General features: G+C 37.4%; 1 protein-coding gene and 1 long non-coding RNA gene across 21 annotated transcripts in view; one reads left to right on the forward strand and one right to left on the reverse strand.

Annotated features, from left to right (window-relative positions):
* Positions 1-12,270, forward strand: part of LOC143651486 (uncharacterized) — a 57,353-nt gene extending 45,083 nt beyond the window's left edge. For 5 of the 6 annotated variants that reach the window (XR_013159975.1, XR_013159992.1, XR_013159983.1 and 2 more), the window contains 2 exons: positions 11,356-11,585; positions 12,102-12,268. This is a non-coding gene — a long non-coding RNA (uncharacterized LOC143651486). Of the gene's footprint in view, positions 1-1,446; positions 1,590-11,355; positions 11,586-12,101 lie in introns of all 6 variants that reach the window. The other variant, XR_013159978.1, reaches the window with a different exon arrangement.
* The window catches only part of HDAC9 (histone deacetylase 9), a 970,134-nt gene that overhangs the window by 326,555 nt on the left and 620,002 nt on the right, over positions 1-23,577 (reverse strand). For all 15 annotated transcript variants that reach the window (XM_077122309.1, XM_077122321.1, XM_077122307.1 and 12 more), the window contains 2 exons: positions 23,307-23,517; positions 22,670-22,887 (listed from right to left, as the gene is read on the reverse strand). In XM_077122309.1, the coding sequence (XP_076978424.1) occupies positions 22,670-22,887; positions 23,307-23,517 (429 nt within the window). The remainder of the gene's footprint in view (positions 1-22,669; positions 22,888-23,306; positions 23,518-23,577) is intronic.

Consider the following 23,577-nt stretch of genomic DNA (forward strand, 5'->3'; position numbering starts at 1 on the left):
CAGAGGGGCATTCAAAAGGTCAGTAGCCAAGAGCTTCTGGAGGACAGCAGAGTAAAAAAAAACTGTATGGGATAATGACCAGAGAACAGGAGCTGAAGGAAGTCATGAAAGATCAGCCAGAGAGCACATGGCCAGTGTCCAGGAAATGCAATGTCCAGAGTCCCTATACTAGAGGTGACTTTACACCATGGATAGCTTTTTTTTTTTTTTAAACATGGGCAGGCACTGGGAATTGAACCTGGGTCTCCAGCATGGCAAGTGAGAACTCTGCCTGCTGAGCCACCGTGGCTCACCCTTGTTTTTTTTTTTTTTTTCTTGGATAGCTTTTATATGTTTGATAGTATGGGGAGTATTCAGTAACCAAGAGGAAACTACAAACACTGCCTGCTAAGTAAAAAGACTTTTCTGTTCCTGTTCATCTCCCATCTATTCCCAGTTTCAACATGGCTTCTCATACCTGGACTTCCTAACCTCCAATCCTCTTGTCTTCCCCTGTAACTCAGCTTCCAACATCAGAATCATACCTAGACCTGGTCTTTATTGACAACCTAAATCTCATTTTCACCAAACATCATTCCTTTCTTGTCACTCATCCCCAAGAGTTTCTGAAGCCTACCACTGCCTCAACTCTAGTGTGTCTTCTCCAACCCTTTTAGCCTTCCATATTCTCACTGCCCATAGCCCCTCTCAGGTCTTCACTGTCCTCCCTGCTGTACTAGCTTACGAAGTACATCATCAAAAACCACTCCCTCACATAAACCTTCAACTCCCCTGCCCTTTTCAATCTGGATTTTACTACTCAGATAAAACTTCTAACTTTGATTAATACTAAATTTCTGCCAAACCAAAGCAGCTGCATGTGCTGGGAAACAGACGAACAAACAACTTACAACCATGCTAAGTGTTTATCTTTAAATTCATGATCATAACTCTCAAATGGACTCTCAGTGTTGCCTGGCAATCTGATTACATTTCTCTAGCTAAATAAGCTCACACTCTCTCAATGACTATTTCAAACCATCTACTCTTTCACAAAACCTTCAATATTCCACCTCCTCCTCACTCTCTGCTTAAACCTCTGCTTCTTATTTCACTGAGAAATAAAAGCATCAGAAGAGAAACTCAACATCCTACTACCACACTTATTAAACTGTCTCATCCATCCTGTCACAGCAGATTCCATGTTTGTATTTCTGTCTTAGGTCAACTTGGATGGATCCATCCTCCCCTGGAATTATCCACTCTGTCCGGCATCACACATCTTCCCCCTCTGTGGAACTATTCTCCTTTGTACATTTTCAGTGATATCATCCATCTTGAAGAGAACCTCCCTTGGCCTCCCTCCAACCCCATCCCCACCATTATGCTGCTTGAATTCACAGACAACTCTCTGAGTTATCTCTCTTTTTAATCTCTCTTTATTTCTCTTCTCTCATTCTCTTTAAGATACATGCCAACTAGACGTTCATCATCACCACTGGATGAAAACTTCTCATCAAGATCAGTGACTGCGCAAATGTCAAATACAATGGCTGTTTAAATAGTATATTTATAGGTGTAAACAGGAAAGGAAAATTTTAGAAAAAGAGGTAAGACAACCAGGAAAAGGAGAAGGGCTTCTGGGAAAGATGGTAGAGTAGGGAGCTGCAATGCTCAATCCTCCTCCAGAAGAAGCTACTGGACAAGCAGAAACTGTTGGAAACAGCTCTGGAGGCCAGGGGAGCACCGTACTGCATTCAGGGAAGAGTGGGACAAAGAGGTTGAGACACTGCTGCAAAAAACTGTGAGTAAGGTGCTCGGGGCAACGACCGGCACCCAACCCCACTCCTGAGGCTAGCTGCCTTGGGTCTGGTGGAGACCCTCTTCCTCATGAAGGGCAAAGCTGAATACTGACCAAGGCTCAGGTCAGCAAATTGCCATCACTGGGTCCCGACTCTGACCTACAGTTTTAGCCCACCCTGGACAGGGACCACAGGACACTGGGTTTAAAAACCAGGCATGAAGGCAGCAGAAGACATTGGGCTACTTCAGGGAAAGTTGGCTGAAGAACACCATCTGCTGAGAAGATGAGAAAAGCACAGTTTAGAGCAACCATCAAGAACTCTCCTGACTATCTCCCCAGGGGGCTCTTTGCAACTAGTCTGCATGCCCCACCTGGGTCCTTGGCCCTGTTTTGGCTGGAAATACTGACGTGGGAACATCCTGTCAGAGTGACCCTCCAGGCAAAAGCAGCTAGAGGCAATGAAAGGAAAGTAAACAAACAAGCAGGAACTATAGAGGCAAAACCAAAACTAATGAAACAGATGAAGAGTCCTAGAGAAGGAGCAGAGGAAAGGAAGCTTTCTCCTGGAGGTGAAACAATTGTACAGATAGTGGAATCTAAAAAAATTGTTTCACATAACCAGGACAAGAATCAGATGAATAAGAGTTAAATAAATCTGATCAGTTAAACATGGACAATTTTAAAGGTCTAGAATAAGTGGAACCAAGTGTCAAAGAAGAGCCTTAACACAAAGTCAATCAACAATAAAACCCTAGGCAAAACAGAGAAACTGACCAGAAAAAAAGCATCAAGATAATCAGATGCCTAGATATCCACAAAAATGTGTGAGCCATACTAAGAAGCAGGAAGATATAGTCCAGTAAAATGAAAGAATTAAAATTTGAGATACGGTCCAGTAAAAAGAATTAAAACTTCAGAGAAGACACAGAATTTGGAACAACTAATAAAAAATGTTACAACAAGTCTCCTAAATCAATTCAAGGTGATGAAGGAAAATATGACTAAAGAGATAAATTATATTAAGGAGACACTGTGTAAACATAAAGAAGAATTTGAAAGCATGAGAATAAACATAACAGAACTTATGGGAATGAAAGGCACAAAAAAGAAATTAAAAATACACTAGTGGCATACAACAGCAGATTTAAACAGGGAGAAAGGAGACTTGAAATCTTGCAAACAGAAGAACAGATAGAGAAAAGAATGGAAAAATTGAGCAAGGTCTCAGGAAAATGAATGTCAGCATGAAGTGTACAAACATTTTCATTGTGGGTATCCCTGAAGGAGAATAAAAGCGAAAGGGGCAGAAAGAATATTTGAGGAAATAGTGCCTAAAAAATTCCCTACTCTTATGAAAGACATAAATACATTTGTCCAAGAATCACAGAATACAGAATAAATCCTACTCTGGTACATGTACTAATCAGAAAATCAAACACCAAATATAAAGAGAGAACTCTTCAAAGCCGCAAGAGAAAGGCAATTCATCACTCACAAGGGAACTGCAATAAGATAAGTGCCAATTTCTCATCAGAAACTGTGGAGGCAAGAAGGCAGTGGTATGACATATGTAAGAGAAAAATTGCCAGCCAATTATTCTTTATCCAGAAAAAGTATCTTTCAAAAATGAAGGTGAGTTTAAAATATGCACAGATAAACAGAAACAGAGAGTTCACTAACAAGAGACCCACCCTACAAGAAATACTAAACAGAGTTCTGTAGGCTGAGTGGAAAGGACAAGACAGAGAGGCTTAGAGGGAAGTTTAGACATGAAACTTATCAGTAAGAGTAACTAAAAGGTTAAAAAGAGAGACAAAAATAGCATGTGATGTAAAGAAACCAAAGGATAAAGAGAGCAAGTACTACCATTACAGTAATAACATGGAATGTTAATGAATTAAACTCCCCAATCAAAAGGCAGAGATTGGCAGAATAGATAAAAAAAAGTGTGATCATCTATTTTCTGTCTACAAGAGGCTCATCTTAGATCAAAGGACATAAATAGGTTGAAAGTGAAAAGCTGGAAAAAGATATTCCATGGAAAAAGTAACCAAAAAGGGCTGTGGTACTATCAGGCAAAATAGACTTTAAATGCAAAACTGTTACATGAGACATACATTGTTTCAAACCAGCATAGCCTGTTAGGTCTAGTTCATATATCGTATTTTTTAAGTTTACTATTTCCTTATTGATCCTCTTCTAAATGTTCTGTCTGTTGATGACAGTGGTGTATTGAAATCTCCAACTATTGTTGTAGAGACATCTATTTCTCCCTTCAGTCTTGCCAGTGATTGCCTTGTGTATTTTGGGGTGCCTTGGTTAGCTGCATAAATATTTAAGATGGTACTAATATCAGGCAAAGTAGACTTTAAATGCAAAACTGTTATATGAGACAAAAACGGACACTCTCTATTAATAAAAGGAGAAACCCACCAAGAGTAAATCATCATAAATATTTATGCAGCAACCAAGGCACCCAAAAATACACAAAACAATCACTGGCAAAACTGAAGGGAGAAATAGATGTCTCTACAACAATAGTTGGAGATTTTAATACACCACTGTCATCAACAGACAGAACATTTAGAAGAGGATCAATAAGGAAATAGTAAACTTAAAAAATACGATATATGAACTAGACCTAACAGGCTATGCTGGTTTGAAATGATGTATGTACTCTAGAAAAGCCATGTTTTAACCCTAATCCCGTTTTGTAAAGGCAGCCTTTTCTTCTAATCTCTATTCAGTATTGTATGTTTGAAACTGTAATTAGATCATCTCCCTGGAGATGTGATTTAATCAAGAGAGGTTGTTAAACTGGATTAAGGGGAGGCATGTCTCCACCCACTTGGGTGGGTCTCGATTAGTTTCTGAAGTCCTATAAAAGAGGAAACATTTTGGAGAATAAGAGAGCAGAGCAGAATGACATAACCACGAGAAGCAGAGTATACCAGCCAGGGACCTTTGAAAATGGAGAAGGAAAATGTCTCCCAGGGAGCTTCATGAAACAGGAAGCCAGGAGAAGAAGCTAGCAGATAATGCCTTGTTCGCCATGTGCCCTTCCAGATGAGACAGGAACCCTGACTGAGTTTACCATGTACCTTTCCAGATGAGAGAGAAACTCGGACTGTATTCGCCATGTGCCTTCTCACTTGAGAGAGAAACCCTGAACTTCATCGTACTTCTTGAACCAAGGTATCTTTCCCTGGATGCCTTTGATTGGACATTTCTATTATAGACTTGATTTAACTGGGATATTTTCTCAGCCTAAGAACTGTAAACTAGCAATTTATTAAATTCCCCATTTTAAAAGCCATTCCATTTCTAGTATATTGCATTCTGGCAGCTAGCAAACTAGAACACAGGCATACACAGAACATTGCACCCCGAAACATCAGGATATACATCCTTCTCAACTACTCATGGATCACTCTCTAGGACAGACCACATGTTATATCGCAGACAAGTCTCAAATAATTTACAATTACTGAAATTACACAGAGAACTTTCTTACCACAATGGAATGAAGCTGGAAATCAACAACAGGCAGACAACTGGAAATTTCATAAATATACGGAGTTTACTCTCAAACAATTAGTGGGTTAAAGAAGAAATTGCAAGAAGAATCAGTAAATATCTTAACATGAATGAAAACAAGAACACTACATATCAAAACTTGCAAGATGTAGCAAAGGCAGTGCTGAGAGGAAAATTTTTATCTTAAATGCCTACATTAAAAAATAAGAAAGAGCTAAAATCAAAGATCTAACAGCAAACCAATCCCAAACCAAGCAGAAGGAAACAAACAACAAAAGACAGAAATAAATGAAATTGGGAACAACAACAACAAAAAGCAGTAGAGAGATTTAACAAAACCAAAAGTTGGTTGTTTGAGAGAATCAATAAAATTGATAAACCTTTAGTTAGACTGAGGAAGAAGAAAGGAGAGAAGAATACTAAATAAAATCAGAAATGAGAGGGGGGCTATCTCTAGTGAACCCACAGAAATAAAAAGGGTACTATATACATCTGTATGCCAACAAATTAGATAACTCCAATGAAAGGAAAAATTCCTAAAGCACATGAACAACCTACACTGACTCTAGAAGAAACAGAAGATCTCAACAAACCAGCTGCAAGTTAAGAGATTGAATCAGATATAAAAACCTCGTAAAGAAAGCAAGCCCAGGAACAGATGGCTTCACAGATTAATTCCACAAAGCATTCCAAAAAATGAATACCAATCCTACTCAAATTGTTACAAAAAACTGAAGAGAAGGGAACACTACCTAACTTATTCTATGAACTAACATCACCCTATTAACAAAGGCTGACAGGCATGCTGGAAGAAAAGAAAATTACAGACCAATTTCTCTAATGAATATAGATGGAAAAATCGCCAAGAAAATACTTGCAAATTGAATCCAACAGCACATTATACACCACAATCAGGTGGGTTTTATCCAGGGTATGGAAGGGATAACAATTAATATAATACACCAGGTTAACAGAGCAAAGGGGAAAAAAAAACACATGATCCTTTTGATTGGTTCAGAAAATGCATTTGACAAAATCCAACATACTTTCTTGATAAAACACTTTGAAAGACAGGAATAGAAGGGAACTTCCTCAACCTGATAAAGAGCATATATGAAAAAGCCACAGCTAACACAGTATTCAGTGGTGAAAGGCTGAGAGCTTTCCCTCTAAGATTGGGAACAAGACAAGGATGCTCACTCTGACCACGGTTATTCAACACCGTGCTAGAACTTCTAGCTAGAGCAGTTAGGGAAGAAAAAGAAATAAAAGACATTCAAATCGGAAAGGAAGAAGTTTAAGACTTGCACTTTCTGCAGATGACATGGTCCTATAAAGTCCCGAAAAATCTACAACAAAGCTCCTGGAGTTAAAAAAAAACAAGTTCAGCAAAATGATGGGGTATAAGAGCAACATGCAAAAATCAGTAATGTTTGTATACACTAGTAATGACCAATCTGAAGAGGAAAGTTAAAAAAAAATTCCATTTACAATAGAAGTTAAAAGAACTGATTACCAAGGAATAAATTTAACCAAGGATGTAAAGAACTTGTAGACAGAAAACTACAAATTGCTTAAAGAAATCAGACATAAATAAATGGAATGGCATTCTATGTCCATAGATTGGAAGATTAAATATTGTTAAGATGTCATTTCTACACAAATTGATTATCGATTCAACACAATCCCAAACAAATTTCCAACAGTCTACCTTGCAGAAATGCAAAGGCAATCATCAAATTTGTGTGGAAGAGTAAGGGATCACAGACAAACACATACATCTTGAAAAAAAAAGAATGAAGTTAGAGACTCAAAATTTCTGACTCTGAAGCATATTGTAAAATTAGATTGGCCAAAACAGCATGGTACTAGCATAAAGATTGCTATATTGACCAAAGGAATCAAATTCAGAGTTTAAAAATAGACTCTCACATCTACGGACAATTGATATTCAATGAAGTAGCCAAGTCCACTCAACTGGGACAGAGCAGTCTCTTCAACAAACAATGCTGGAAGCACTAGATAGATATCCATATGTAAAAGAAAGAGGACCCCTATCTCACACCATATACAAAAATTAACCGTATACAAAAATTAGATGAAAGACCTAAATATAAGAACCAGACCATAACATTAGAAGAAAATGTATGGAAACTTCTTCAGAATATTCAGTTAGGCAGTGTCTTCTTAGATATTACATACAAAGCAAAAGCAGTGAGAGAACAAACAGATAAATTAGACCTCCTCAAATTAAAAACTTTTGTGATTCAAAGGACTTTGTCAAGAAAGTGAAAAGTCAGCCTATTCAACAAGAGAGATATTTGGAAACCACATATCCAATAAGGGTTTGATATCCAGAATACATAAAGAAATCTCTCAACTCAACAATAAAAAGACAAAAAATCAAATTAAAAGTGGGCAAAATACTTGAATAGACATTTCACCAAAGTAGAAATACAAATGGCCAAAAAGCACATGGAAAGATTTTCAACATCACTAGCTATTGGGGGAAATGCAAATCAAAACCATGATATCATTTGACACCTACTAGAATGGCCATATTAAAAACAAACAGAAAACTACAACTGTTGGAAATGATGTGGAGAAATAGGAACACTCATTCCCTGCTTGTGGGAATAGGCAGTCTGGCAGTTCCTGAGGAAGCTAAATGTAGAACTACCATACGATCTGGCAATCCTGCTCCTAGGTATATAACCAGAAGAAATGAAAGCAGAGACTCACCGATATTCATAGTGGCATCAGTCATAACTGCCAAAAGATGGAAGCAACCCGTGTCCGTTCTGTCAACCAATGAATGGATAAACCAAATAAGGCATATACATAAGATGGAATATTATTTGGCTGTAAGAAGGAATGAAGTCCTGATGCATGCAATAACATGGATGAACCCTTAAGACATTATGTTGAGTGAAATGAACCAGACACAAAAAGATGAATATAGTACAATCTCACTGATATGAACTAATTATAATAAGCAAACTCACAGGGTTATACTCTAGAAAATAAGTTACTGGGGGACAGAATGGAGGTAGAGAAAGGGGAGCTGATGTTTAATTTGTGTAAAATTTCTACTTAGGTTGATAGTAAATGTTTGGAGATGGGTAGTGATGATGGTAGCACATTACTGCAAGTATAATTAACAGTGCTGAATTACACTGGTGGATGTGGTTGAAAGGGGAAGTTGGGGTCATGTATGTTACTAAAAGGAAAATTAGAAGATAAAATATGGGTCTGTATACTAGTATGAACCCGATTGTGGACAATGGACTGTGATTAATAGTAAGAGTATAAGAATGCTCTTTCATGAATTATAAAAAATGTACACTATTACAAGGTGTTAATGATGGGGTGCAATATGAGAAAAATACATCTAATATATGCATGAACTATAGTAAATAGTAATACTTTAATATTCTTTCATCAGTTGTAACAAAGGCACTACACTGATGCAAAGTGTCAACTACAGAAGGGTATATGAGAACATTGTTTTTGTTACATGACTTTTCTGTAAACCTACAAAATCTCTAATTTTTAAAAAAAATTTAAAAACACATTATTCTAAGTGAAAGAAACCAGATACAAAGTACTATATATTGTATGGATCCATTGATACAAAATGTAAATATACATAAATCTATACAGACTTAAATAGATTAGTGGTTGGGGAAGGATAGAGAGATTTAGAAGTGGCATGGGGTTTTTCTTTTTGGAGTAATGAAAAGTTCTAAAACTGACTGTTGCAATGAATGTACAAATCTGTGATTTTACTAAGAGCCAATGACTGCACATTTTGGCTGGATTGTTTGGAATGTGACTATTTCAATAAAACCGATTTTTTTAAAAAAGGACAAAACCATAGGATCTTTAAGAGATTGACATTACCAGTGTAAGGATTGCCAGAGACTAGATAAAGTGTTTTAGTCTTAATTTACTGGAATACAATTTCCCATAGAAAGCAAATAAGCCAAAGAAAATCTCCAATGCAGATAAAATCCCAAACATTCACAAAACACATCATAGGTACATTTTAACAGAAGAATTTCTGAAATACGACCTATTAATATATTTTGAGGTCACTGAAGTAATCAGAAATCACTTCACTTATTCCAATGAATCAAATTTGCTCAGTAGTTACAACCATACATCTATGAAACTGTGTGTAACAATTTTCAGCGCACAATTCAGAAACGATTATTTTGCTCCAGGCAGTGCTTTTGGCTTCATCTATACTTCTGATGCACAAAAGGAAAAATGAGGGAAAAAAATAGCCAGAAGGAATAATGCTGTGATCCCTGGACAAGAGGGCCAAATGGGAAAGATTATCTTATTCCAACATAGGAATTCTTTAACGGTTTGTAAAAGAAACTTCCCTGGACATAAAACAGTAACGTATGACTGCAAGCCATATAGATATAAAATATTGGAGTTGGAACCTTTCTAATAACATTCTTCAAACCCTTATTTGCCCAAAGAAAGCCAAGTCTTCTCCAAGGTCACAAAATGAATTTGTGATTATTTGAAAAATAAGGAGAAAGAGCAGAAATCTAGAGGTTTTTATACCTCTCACTCCATATTCTCCTCTGGCAACTGAACCAGGTCAACAGTTCCAGTCTCTCCCGAGATTTGCAGATTCAGCTATTTAACTTCTCCACTTGGATCTAGAATATCTAACAGGTATCTAAACTTAAAAAACTGCAGAGAAAACCTTTATTCTCATTCCACCCAGATGTGTTGTCCACCCAATAGTTCTCATCTGAGTAAACAGCATCACTCAACAGAGCAAGCCAGAAGTCCACAATGTACCTTTGTTTCCCTCTCACCCATGTTTTCCGTTCAATCTCTTAGTAACCTCTGGCATCTCCACAGCTACCACTGTTGATCTAAATACCATCATTTTCTGCCTGACCCAACAAACAGCCTACAGTATGGGCTTCCTCTTGGCCTTCTAAAATCCAATCTTTTACAGCAATTCTAATTATTATCATTACATGAGCTAGACCAATGTATCATTTCTGTATTTACAATCTTCCAATGGCTTCCTATTAGGTTTAGAATAAGATCCAAATCTCGTAACATAATATAAAGCCGTTTTCTAATCTAGACTCACCTACTTCTCTGAATTTATCTAGTACCTCTTCCTCCTTCCCTCATAAACTTCAGTTATATCACCCTTTTGGCTATCCCGTGAATATGCTAAACTTGCTCTCACCAGAGTCTTTGCATATGCTGTGTTCTCTTCATTCCATCAAATCTTTGCATGCCTGACTGGCTCCTCATCACTGAGATTTCACCTCCATTACTACTATCATTAACATGTTTTCTTTATAGCCCTTATCATGGTCTCATGTTGCTACATATGTTTACAATACTAATTGTTTATCATCCTCCATTATAATATAAATTTCATAAGCACATGTGCTTGATGTAGATCATCATTTTATATTCCTACCACCCAATATATTGCATGGCAGAGAGCTGGAGCTTCCTAAATATCTAAAACCTTTAATCAGTGTTGCATAGCAATGCTTTGACAGTTTTCCTCCTAGGTTATGAAGCAAACGTCAATGCCTACCAAGCAGCAACTACCACTTCCGCATCTCTGGAATAAAATGTGGTCTTTCTGAAATTCCAAAATATAAAACAAGTAAGTGGGACTTCTGGTAGCCAGCACTGAAAAATATAATGCATAGAGGCAATTCATTCACACTTCTCAGTTTGGGCTTTTGATTAAAGTGGTTTTTACTTAAACAACCAAATTTGCCAGAGTAGAAACACTAGGAATTAACATCAAATTGAGTGATACCTACAAACAAAGCTCACAAAAAGAAAACTCTGCCTGCCTATGTCTGACGTATTTCAGGTATTTTCATAAAATGTTATTTGATGCTATTTGTTAGTTTCTGACTATGTGTTAGGAAAGTAGTATTCTGATTATGCTGTCTTCTGTATGTTTTGGAACTAAAATAGGACCATTAAGAAGATGGTATGGGCTAACCACTTTCTAACTGGCACAGGTGCTGAGTGGCCCAGATGCAGGGAGAGACGGCTGCTTACTCTCAGTGGGGTGGTCAGGTCTCTCTCCAGTTGAACATCTGGAGAGAGACCCTAGCAGAGTCAAGCTGTTGCCTCACTGGCTAGAAGACACAAGACGAAACATCTGTGTGACAGATAAATGTGAGCCTCTGTGAATCACTGCTGAAGCGCTGTCTCTAACACACACCAGGTGCCATTCGTCCAACATCAGGTGAGTTACTTTGGTGAAGAACCCAGCTGAGATAAAGACCACGACAGCCGCACAGCTCCTCCTGCTCCTTTTATCTGTGCTCTGACTCATCTGTCAGCACGTCACCCTATTTTTCATGCTACTGTACAGCAATTGTGCAAAACACTAAGAAGGCTACAGCAGCCTCTGGCCAGTGTTTAACACACAAATATTCTACAGGCAAAACAGCATGAACATCTATTAAGCTTCTAACACTTTAAAATATTGCAACTCAATTCTGCCATTCTTGCTAATCCCTAATAGGGTCAGAACAGCAATAATTTCAATATTTTACATTCCATGTTAAATAACATAAATTCTCTTGGCAAATAATTTGAAATTCATTAAATTACATTTAAAGGCTGTATTGCTAATCTTTACACATTAGGAAATTAGGCTCATGTCTGTATAAATTAAGCTGTGTGATACAAATCAGCATAAGAATAAGTGCTTTAAATGATATATCCTTAAAATCTACAATTTTAATTTTTCCCACAGAAATCTTTTATGACCCCTAAATAGCTTCAGATACAGAACTTCAACAAAAGGAGTACATCCATTTCTGATAAACATTTCCTTCCCTGAAATTGTCGACACAAACCAGTGAGCACACGTGCTTGAATGTGATTATTAAACTGCGTAAAATGAACTTCACCTCAAGTCATTATTTTCTTATTTTGCCACAGATATTAAGAAGGGTTTTACTTGGGAATGACAAAAGTACATTTTTTTTCATTGATATAAATGTGAAACTCTTCTTTTGGAAAATAAAACTTTCGCCTTAAGCCCCAAGGGAAACTAGATTGAAAAATAATAAGATTCTGTTTCAATTCTGAAACTGACTATTCTCAAAAACAACAGGCAGTGTGGAGGGCTTTCAAATGGACAGATCTATAGAGAACTCTGGCCTCAAGCCAAAATACCTCATGCCATTTATTTCACTTCTGTGGATTTTAGGGATTTGGTTCAGAAGGACCAAAATTAAATAACAAGAGAAGAAAGATTTTCAGAATATTTGTGCATTAGTCACGTAAATTAAAGGTGTGAACTAAAAAAAAATCCTGTCTTACCAATGTTGCAGAGGTATAAATTAGGCTTAAGGACCATGTGAATTATTAATAAATACCCCCAAACAATACCTGCTCAAAATATCCTTTCCCTGGTTCTCAAAACTCCTTAATAGTTCAGCAATTTAAATAATTATTCCCTTCTGGAGAGCTATTTCAAATTTTCCTCTTCCCAACTAGTTTAGAGAAATTGCCCATGTACTCATTTGTTCAACAAATTTTTATTGAGCACTTACTATGTACAAGGCATTGGGAAGAGGGTGGTCAATTACACAAGACCCCAGCTCTCAGCTGAAAGACAGACAGTGAACAACTGAAGAGTGGAATGTGATGTGACAGAGAATGGTGGGGGTGTTTGTGTTTACCTTAGCTTGGATGGGCAGGGGAGGCCCCTCTGAAAAGGTTGAAGTTTGAGCTGAGACACTCCAATAGCAAGACTGGCCATGGGGAAGGCTTGGGGGTGGGGCATTCCATATAGAACTACAGCTGGCACAACTCCTGGGGGTAGAATGAGATTCTCCAAAACCAGAGAAGAGGCCAGCAAAGGTGGAGATCAGCAAAGGAAGGAAGGGAGGAAATGAGGTCAGAGAGGAGGCAAGAGACAGATCATGACAGTTTTGTAGCCCATGCAAAGGTGTTTGGAGTTTATCCTACAAACAAGGAGCAACAGAGGGATTTTAAGCAAGTTCGCGACATGATTTGATTTACATTTCTCACTGGTTGCTATAAGAAGACTGGATTTTAGGGGGGCAAAAATGGAAGCAAGAACAGTGACCTTTCAGAATATAAAATCCTCAGTAGCAGCGTGTAAGGACTTTTAGGGATTTTTCTTAACTAGGACTCAAAGGCGTTGTTTTTCTTTGTTTTACAATACTTTGTAGTTTTATGTCCTTTTATGTTACATAATGTTAGCCCCAGATAATAAGTGTCACATGGACATGGGGGCCTCATGTGGCCAAACTTTCCAGTTTTTCAGAAAATGCCAGAAATGTAGATATTTTACGTGAAATCTTTCTGTTTTTAAAGATGGGCCATTAATTCAAATGTTCGTAAGCCAGCAGGCAGGCCAAAGGCAGCAGGTCCATCGGACTGGCCCAGCCTACGTCCTCTGAATAACATCCCAAGTCCGTTCTCCCTTGAGTGTTCTATGGTTTAGATCCTTCAGGACTGATGACTGTGTGCTCTTAAAATTAACCATCCCCCAAGTCTGTGATTTATTTTATGTTCCTCTCTTGGTCAAAAACTCAACCACTTTGTCAAGGGCTGGGATTGACTGCAGAGGGCATTCTGGAAGCTGATGGAACTGTTCTCTAGCTTGCCTGTGATGGGAAGGTTTTTGTATGATGGTGGGGACGGTGGGGATGGCAGCACAGCACTGCGAATGGAACGGACAGCACTGAAGCGTATATTCCAAAGTGGCTGAAATGAGAAATTTTGGGTTGTACATATGTTCCCAGAATAAAATATTCAGAAACCCAAAGAACTGCATAACACAAACAGTGAACCCTTATATAAGTTAGTATTATAATAGCTTTATCAATTGCAACAAAAATACCATGCCAATGCAAAGTGCTAATAGCAGGGAAGGCTGTGCGTGTATGCATGGGGACTATATGGGAACTCTGTATTTTCCACATGATTTTTCTGAAAACCTACAACTTCAATTTAAAAAGCTCACTGAAATGTACAGCAAAAGGAATACATTTTACTGTACATAAATTATACCTCAGTTCAAAAAATTAATCACTTGCTATAATATTGCTCCAAAGAGAAAACAAGGGTTGCTTCCTGATAATCTATGACCTAATGTGAAGATGCAGGAGAGACCTGGAAGGGGCCTGTTGGTTTGGCTTACCACAAAGCAGCTTACTGCAATATTTAGACAAATGGGGAATGTATTTGTTGGAGGTATTCTAATACTTCCAGACAATTACTTTTTTTTTTTTTTTTTTTTTTTTTAGAAAGACAGAGAAGGAAGGAAGGATAGAAGGAAGGAAGGGAGGAAGAAAGGGAAACATCTTTAAACATTTTCTTATTTTTTTTATTATATTTTGTTTGTTTGTTTGTTTTTTACATGGGCTGGGGCCGGGAATCGAACCGGGGTCCTCCGGCATGGCAGGCAAGCACTCTTGCCCGCTGAGCCACCGCAGCCCGCCCCCCAGACAATTACTTTTTATTGACAGAATAAGGAAAATAGACTCTAATGTTCTCTAAGGATATAAATACCGTGTTAAATTTCAGTAGTGATTACCATATTTACAAAGCACGCTCATTTTATCCCTATACGTCACTAAGACCTATGCATTAGAGGATTACTAGACAAAGAGGATGAACCCTTTCACCAAAGTTGTGAAACGAATAATTAACTGTGCAGGACCCCAGACTTCTCTTGGAAAGACTGGTGAGCATTCCAGACTTTGCAATCCACATGGGCTGTGCATTATACGGAGTCATCTTTGATTTTAATTATCTGTTTGCAGGTGTGTGAGCCCATTCAGGGAAAATAACATGCCTCCTTTTATTAATTTCCAGTATGCTGCATAGTTGTGAATAAATAAATGTTTAAGGAATACCATCAATTACTCCATGCCAGTATATTATTTTTTATAAGTGATTTTTTTATTACTAGCTGATACAACTAAGCTAGTAACAAGAGAGTAACAGGACATTTAGGATTGGGATTCAGCCTGAAGGCATGGGAATACTCTAGGCCAGATGACATTTCAGGGTCACTAAAATCCCTCAGATTTTATAAGCATTTAGAGAAAGAGCACAAAGTTGCAGGAAAAAAGGAACGAAAATCAGGAACTTACGAGCAACGAAAATCCGTAATAGACTGCTACACATTTGTGGTTTTCATTTCCACAAATCTCTTAGCTATATTAAAAATTCCTTAGCAAGCCTTAATTATTTCATTCTGTCAACTGAAACTATTTGTCAAGGTTGGGAAACAACCAAATTATTTAGCTTTCCTCTCGCTTTGTACTGCCTGGAATCAACATCAGTCAAACTACTCACATGGTTTAATTCCCTAGGTATTTTTCTTTCCCCTGTTTTCTTACCTCATAGTCAACTATTGTTTTTCCCATTCACTAAAAGCATCTCAGAACAGTTTAACAGTGTGAAGTGACAAGGAAAGGCCGAGGTTCTTTCCCTTGGTCTTCAAGTTGTGAAAGCAGCACGGAGAATGTTTCTGAATCGTGTACATTAATTCACTGAAATGGCCAGTTAGTTTCTTTTTCAAACACAGCATTTCATCACATCTAATAATAAAGCATCAAGTCATTTTCTGTATATTATAAACCATCAACTTGTAATTATATGGTGAAATGCTTCTATATGAATTCTCTGTGATGATGTAAGCCAGTAAAGCGGCAATAAGTGGCTTTTTTGAAACCCACTACATACATACAAAGATCTGTTTACATTGGGCTAATCATGTCAAAATAGCATCTATTTAAGGGTAAAGTCAAAGTTTCTCTTATAAACCTTCGGAGATAGATAAATAATCTAGGAGGCTTTTTACTGTTATAAAATTAAGACTGCCTTTCAATGCTTGCTAAAGTTTTTGGGCATATTATCTATCTAATGGACAAAATGTAATTCTAAATGAGTGATTAAAAGAGTCTACATGGAAACAAGCTGTCAAGTGGATAGAAAGAAATTAAACTTGACAACAGTAATGCCTACTTTTCTAAATGAAAGCCCAGTTCAAATTTCTACTCATCCATTTTTCAAAACTTAAAACAAGGCATTTTCCAACCATCACCCATGGATGAGATGCCAACATTTGCATTTCAGTTAAACTTGATGAAGTTTAACTGAACTTCATCAAGTTTAAGTTCAGTTAAACTTTTGCTTGCTCAGAACTCCTGTGAGATGATGTTTGTCCAATCTGAATTGTCCAATCACAGAACTCCTGTGAGACGATGTTTGTCCAATCTGAAAAATGGCAGCGTGACAACATGTGTGAGGAACTAAATGGGGTCTGCCTATATAGTTGGCTCTGTACCACATTCACACAAACTACTCTGAAAAGCCTTATGAATTGTCAGCCTATCAGAACACCCTGCCATCAGGTCTGCGAAGAGAGACAAAGTGAGCAGCTGGATAGAGGGTAATGCATGGAAAGGTGGGAGGCAGGGTTGGGAAAAGGGACTGTTGGATGCTGGCAAATCCAAACCAATACACAGGAAAGAACATGACCTTTCCTTTTTATTTATTTGCCTTGTGTTTATTTCTGAGTTTCTAGTTCTTGGCACAAATGTAATTAGGAAAATCTTACCTCCTGCTTGGTTCTAAAAACAACTTGGAGACTATAAGCAACAGTGGTTAAGGAAAGGCTTTTGTGTTATATAACCTATGTGGGAATTTCAGCTTGGTCAACTGCTAGCCCTGTTGTCATGATCAAAGTAAGTAAGTCCTTTAAAATGAATTTTCCTGATATTAAAAAATGAGTTGATAATGTTGAGGAGATAATAGATATATGAAAAGCTGATATGGTTCTGATCATACAGTAAATCCTATATATAAATATAGTAGCTGGTATTAATGAAATGTTCACATCCTTAAGGCATCTATGGATAACAGGCTAGAAATATGCAAGATGCACTGTGCATAACAGAAGGGGAGGAAGGAAGCCAGTAGGAGAAATAGATGTAGGAAAAAGCAAGTACTGGTAGAGAGTCCTCATCATTTTTTTTTTTTTTTTCTCATGGGCAGGCACCGGGAAATGAACCTGGGTCTCTGGCATGGCAGGTGAGAACTCTGCCTGCTGAGCCACCGTGGCCCGCCTCTCACCCAATTCTAATTAAAATTTTAATTTGCCCATGAGAAAGGTATAGATAGAATTAGCCTTATTAAAATAAAGCCAACAGGAAGTATTTTCTTGCTTAAGTATATGAAGTATGATTTTGAAAAATGTGAACTTCTTAAATGTATACATCCATATGATCTTTATTCTTCAAATTAACCTCTTTGGGAAAATACATACTTTGTTCAATTAAAGCAAAAGCTAGTTTTGCAATTCCTTGTTAGAACTGCCTTTAGGGATACTTTATAAGGAGAAGAACGCATGCATACGCGCACACACACACATGCATGCTATGTTTGCCTGTGACCTCAGGCCTGGAAGAATAGCTACTCTCTTGGGTTGCTGTGGATGGGTGGCTGGGGACAAGGAGTGGGTATGAATCATGAAGGGTTAGGGAGACCATGCAACGTTTGCATTAGAAAATCACGTCAAGAAAAGGAATACAACAGGCACTACTCAAAGGATCAAATTCTCTTCCAAAAACTCATGAAAACTCCCCAATTGCTCTGATCCAGCATTTGAGCATAATTATATTCATGCCTTACTTGTCAGAACATAATGTCTACCTGTCTTAATAAGGGCAACATAAGACATCTGCTTGGCCTCTCCTTTATTGGTCTTGTCTTAGATATATTTTTATTATGATAAAATAGCACTCATGTCAAAATGCCTAAGTATCATAGTAATAAATATATAATAAATACTTATATCTAGACTGAACCTTGACATATATAAGATATCATCTCATGATTTATGTGGGTTCTTAAAAAGGTGTTGGCTGATATCCAGTCATAGGAATGTATATGATATTTATCACAGAGGATATTACAGAGAGAGAGAGAGTGAGAGAGACAAAAGAATAAAATAGAAGAAAAAGAAAAAGACTTAAAGAGGACAAGATAACCCAGAGAGGTAATTTAAAACTCTAAAAACCTCAGTTCAGTGGTTATAATGCCCACCTTCCATGCAGGAGACCTCGGTTCGATTCCTGGACCATGCACCCCCTCCCCAAAATAAAGTAAAACTCTAAAGTCCTTTTTCCTCAAAGAAATCAAGAAATCAAAGAAATCCTTCTTTTTATTCCCTATCCTAATACTTAACACATTATATTGCTGTTTATTTGAATAAAACATTCAAATGTAAAACACTTCCCTCATCCCATAATGTAAGCTCCATGAGGATAGCCCATGGTGCTTATTTAGTACCTAAAACAGTGCCCAGCACAAACTGGAATTCAGCAATTCAAGAATTCAATAATTATTTGCTGAAAGGACACGTGGATAGATTCATATTTCAAATAAGCAACTGAATGAAGAGAGAACTTTCTAACAATAAATGTAATATGGATTTGATAGAATAAAAATGGAAAACATAGGTATTAAAAGAAGGTATTGCTATTCTAATTAAAATAGAAGCAGTGAGGCATGAATCAATGCTATTCTATTAATACTATAATAGAGAAATAATTTTTAAAATAGTGTTGTCATTTTGGGGTAGGGAAAAACCTAGGTAAAATGATCTCAGAATAAAAATGCCTGAAGATACCCTGGAAATTTTCTGTTATCACTCACAAAGTAGTACAACTAGGATTTTCCCTTTATTAATGTTAGGCAGTGGTTAGAATGCTCCTACAAAATCATAGCTATGTCCAAGTAACTGTGGTGGGTTTTGTTTTCATCTATCATAGAGCTGTTTCACCCGTAAAAAAAATCTGTGGCAATACTTAAGCATGAAATGGGCTCAGGAGAAAATTACCAATACCCTATTTATCTTTTCATTTGCTATTTTATATTTTGGGGGAATTCTATCTTAGATATTTTTCTTCTTCCAATAAGAAAATAAAATATACAGGAAGAAGCAACAGTCTTCTTTTGATGCCAGTATCAAAAAACTCTTTTTTTTTTGAAAAGGCTCGAAGTAATCTGAGTCACATGATTTACCATAAATTAGCAATAGAAACTGTTCAAAGCACTTATGAATGTTTTAAAGTTTCAAAAAATCAAAAGAAAAATATTTAAGCCAAGATTTTCTTATGGTTAAATTGATTAAAATACTTTCACAGAATACCGAATATTCAAACTGATGAGCAGAGGTAAATCATTGTGACAGGTTCTCCTCTCCAGTCCAAAACTCACCTTTCTCATTTGTCCTATTATGTAACAGCAGGTATAACAATACAAATACTATATAAACCCAAGTAAGGGGATAATATTTCTCATAAGCTTTTGAGTGCTTATACCATAATTATATGAGGCAAATAATTCTTAAGGCATCCAAATTTCCCATACAAATGTCTTTAAGGTATCAGGCAATGGATAGGTAAAATTATTTAATATGATATTATTAATCATATTAATAATATGTATACTCATACCAAACCTGAACGACTGCTTTCAAAAACACATTAAAATAATAAGATATGAGGACGACTTCCAAAGTTAATTATATGAACTATGCTCCAAAATCTATATTTGTTTCTACTTCTTCTAAAGATCATTAGTAATTCAAACATATCTTTATAAATTTCATACCAGGAAAGCCAATTGTATTTATTCTGATATAAGCTTAGAGACAAACACTTATTTTTAGTTCTCTCACATTCCATTTTTCTTAAATTCCTCAAAAAGAGCCATAAAAAAGTCAAGGGGATAAAAGAAAATGACATTTTAAAATATATCATTTGCTCACCTATGCCTTCATGTGTGCTTTGTTTCCTGCTATACTAAGTGTCTCAAGAATAAATGCCAGATTTTATGATGCTAACTATTTGGCGCCAGTCTGAATGGATTCAATAAGGTTCATACATGGAAATTGGAAGAAATGACCAAAAATTAAATTGATTTTCTATGGTTATTTCTCACTAGCAGGTATTTTAAATGGCTAGACAGAGTACACACAAATATATTATTCTACAGAAACTTGCTATTTTGTGCATCTCATTTATGGTTGGACACAACATGAAATAAACGTCTTCATTGCCTGAGAGGGAAGGGCAAACAGTAGCAATTCACATCTTGTAAGTTCTTTTCTGAATACTTTAGAATAGGTTCAGTCTTTTCTTTAATAACATTCCTCTATGTTCCCTTAGACAATTGAGGGTACGTGAAATATTTCCAAAATCTGGAGAATAAGCAATGTACATATGCCATCTTTATTAAACACGAGGAATCCATACTTGGAGAAGAGCCAACTGGAGACCTGCTTGAGTAATCTAAACACCCAAGCAGAGAGGGTTTAACATATAAATATCAGGGCTGTACTTTGAAGTTCTCTGGTCTTCATTTTGCCTAATTAAGACAAGATTCAACAATCAAACCACTGTACAAGCATGGACCTAAAAGTACAGGTTTGTTTCTAATTTTGGAGAGAATACTTAACAGATTCCAAGGAATCAGCTCCACATGGGAGAAGGTCCTGATAAGATTTGCATTTCTCATTACTAACATGCGAATGCTTGCTTTTCACCTTAGTTTCTTCCACGTGACGGGGTTTACCATCTGCCTGTCAAAATATCAAGTGTGATACCAAAGCAGAAATATTCTGGTATTAGCATATGATTTGAGTCAGAAACAGTGGCAGCTGTAGGCCATAAAAATGTACTTTAAAATATATCTAAAGGAATCATTTGCTGACCATGATTTCAAAAGGATCAAATAATGCACAGTTGGTGGAATATGCATAGCCACATATTTCTAGGAAATAGAAGAGTGGCAATCCAATACTAATTTAAAAATGAACCTAATTCAAGATCAAAATATTATCAAGTGAAATTTAGAATTCCAAATCTTTACCATGCAGTTATCTCAAGGGATAGTGGTTTCAAGAAGTCATTTTAAGTTGTTCTGAGAAACCATTAAACAAATTAACACTAGCGTAATATAGCAAAAGCATATAATGTCACTTTCAAAGTCAACAAGTATTACACCATTATACAGAGGTAGAGGTTTGATTCTTCCCTAATGACTGATATCCTAAAAAATAGTTTGACAAAATTAAAGAAATATGGTAGGAAAAAAACAGGTGTAAATTTCATGACACAGAAAGAGTCTACAATGTATGGTGACTAGACTAGAGAGGGCTATTGCCAACTCTCCCCCAGTCCCCCCTTCCCCATATACATCAACCTTTAACAGCAGTGGGTGGTGGGAAGGAGGAATTTCTGTTTTGTACTGGTGGAATTCAGCCCATGTTCCCTTTATAGTTCTGCCTTTGTTAAGATGGAAGCTGGAGCGAAGAGAAAAACTCCAGCCCCACTTGTTCTAGGACAAGCTCATGATGAAGATGCTTAGACCTTTTCCCAAGAGGATATTTTTAACATCATAATACAATAAAGCATTCAGTTTCTAAATAAATTTTTAGTCACCAATCACCAGTAAGCAGGACATCATTTCTCAACATAATGCTTCCTATGCCTCCCTAAGAGGTTTGTATGTGATACAGCATGAGAGAGGGAACAGAATTTTGGTATCCAGGACCTTGACCTTCTCCTGGAATGAGAAAATTCTACATCCGTAAACCTACCATAGCTCAGAGCAGGGATACAATTGTACAGTCTGAGTCCCATAATATCATCTGGCTTACATATTCATTGGAAATGTTTTACTGTAATCACTGTTTCTCTGTGGTTACTGCACCAGGAGAGCTCCTAAAGATGTGGTGTGGTACAGACTTCCAACGTCCATCTCAGCCACAATAAGACTGCCAGAAAGAAATTTTCACAAGTTTCCAAGAAACTGCTTTGAATGCTTTTTGTAATGAAGTGGAGCACAGGAAAAAATCAATACAACACAAATTGCCGAGAAACACCATCTTGGCAACCCTGCCATACCTGCCAGCACCTGTGTAATTTTCTGATGGGTCACTCCAGCACAATGAGCCTTTTCACTAAAAATGGATCTCCACACACATGTGCCTATATGGCTTTGTATATTAATAAAGACAGTCATCATAAAAGGCCTCGCTAAGCGCTAATCTCAACTTTACCACAAACGTGCCCTGAGTGTAGTGATGGTGAAAGCACTGATGCTGTGATTGTGCCCTGGAGCACCGAGAGCAGAGCTGGGATGGCACCCAGTTCACTGCTGTGACCGATGCCAACACCCTCCCTTCATGCACCCACATCTGCGAAGAGATCCCCGACTTCCACACTGGTGGTTATGACAGTTGGACCTGGCTTGGGGGCTTACTTTGTTCATGTGGATCTGCTGTTGGTATTGCTTCTGCTTCTCCAAGAACTGCTGGTGTTGCTGCTGGATGACCAACTGAGCCAACGTGCTCTGAGGCAAAGGTGCGGATTGGGTTCGATTCAGGGGTCTGTGACGGGGCAATTTGTGGGTACCTCTAATGCCAGGTGAAATTCTCTCCTTTGTTGCTAAGGGAGACTGAGGATGTAAGGGAACTCCACCTGAAAAACAACACAGACACACATATATATGTATAGGTATACACACACTCACACATACTTTTATTTAAGAAAAGACAAGAAGCCACAGAAAATAGATACATGGAATAGCTTTTATGAAAAGTAGTGATACCAACAAACACACACCAGAAGTCTAGGTTGGGTGGGGGGGAAACAGAAATGCCAAAGGATTGACCAGGTATGTATTTGATGTAGACTCCCCAGCAGTCCATTCTAGCATGAGAGGTTGTTGGGGGTTATGTGTATGTGTGGCTCTAAAGAAAGGAATAAGGATAGCAGCACAGATGGGGAGAGTCTTGTACAACATTAAACCTTTACTAGGGCCGTAAGTTAAACAGACATTATATTGGATCCCTGATAAAAGCCCTAAAGTGACCACAAACAATGGCATTGCTAATTACCAGCCACGAGAAGCTTTTGCTGTCGCATTTGTTCTTTCAGTAATAAATGCTGCAGGAGAGCTTGGTGGCTGCTGTTGGGCTTTCCCTCTAAAGCCACATGGGGATGGCTTGAAGATGCTGGGATGGCTCCCCCATACTGCCCAGGCAGAGGAACGCCTTGTCTGAGCGTCTGCGTCTCACACTTCTGTTTTTCTTTGAGAGAATTTGAAGCCTGTGTCAAGAAATAATAAAGATAAGTTTACCTACTTTCATCCATGTGGGCCGGGTCATT

Source organism: Tamandua tetradactyla, chromosome 1 (genome assembly GCF_023851605.1).
Source record: "Tamandua tetradactyla isolate mTamTet1 chromosome 1, mTamTet1.pri, whole genome shotgun sequence".
NCBI lineage: Eukaryota > Metazoa > Chordata > Mammalia > Pilosa > Myrmecophagidae > Tamandua > Tamandua tetradactyla.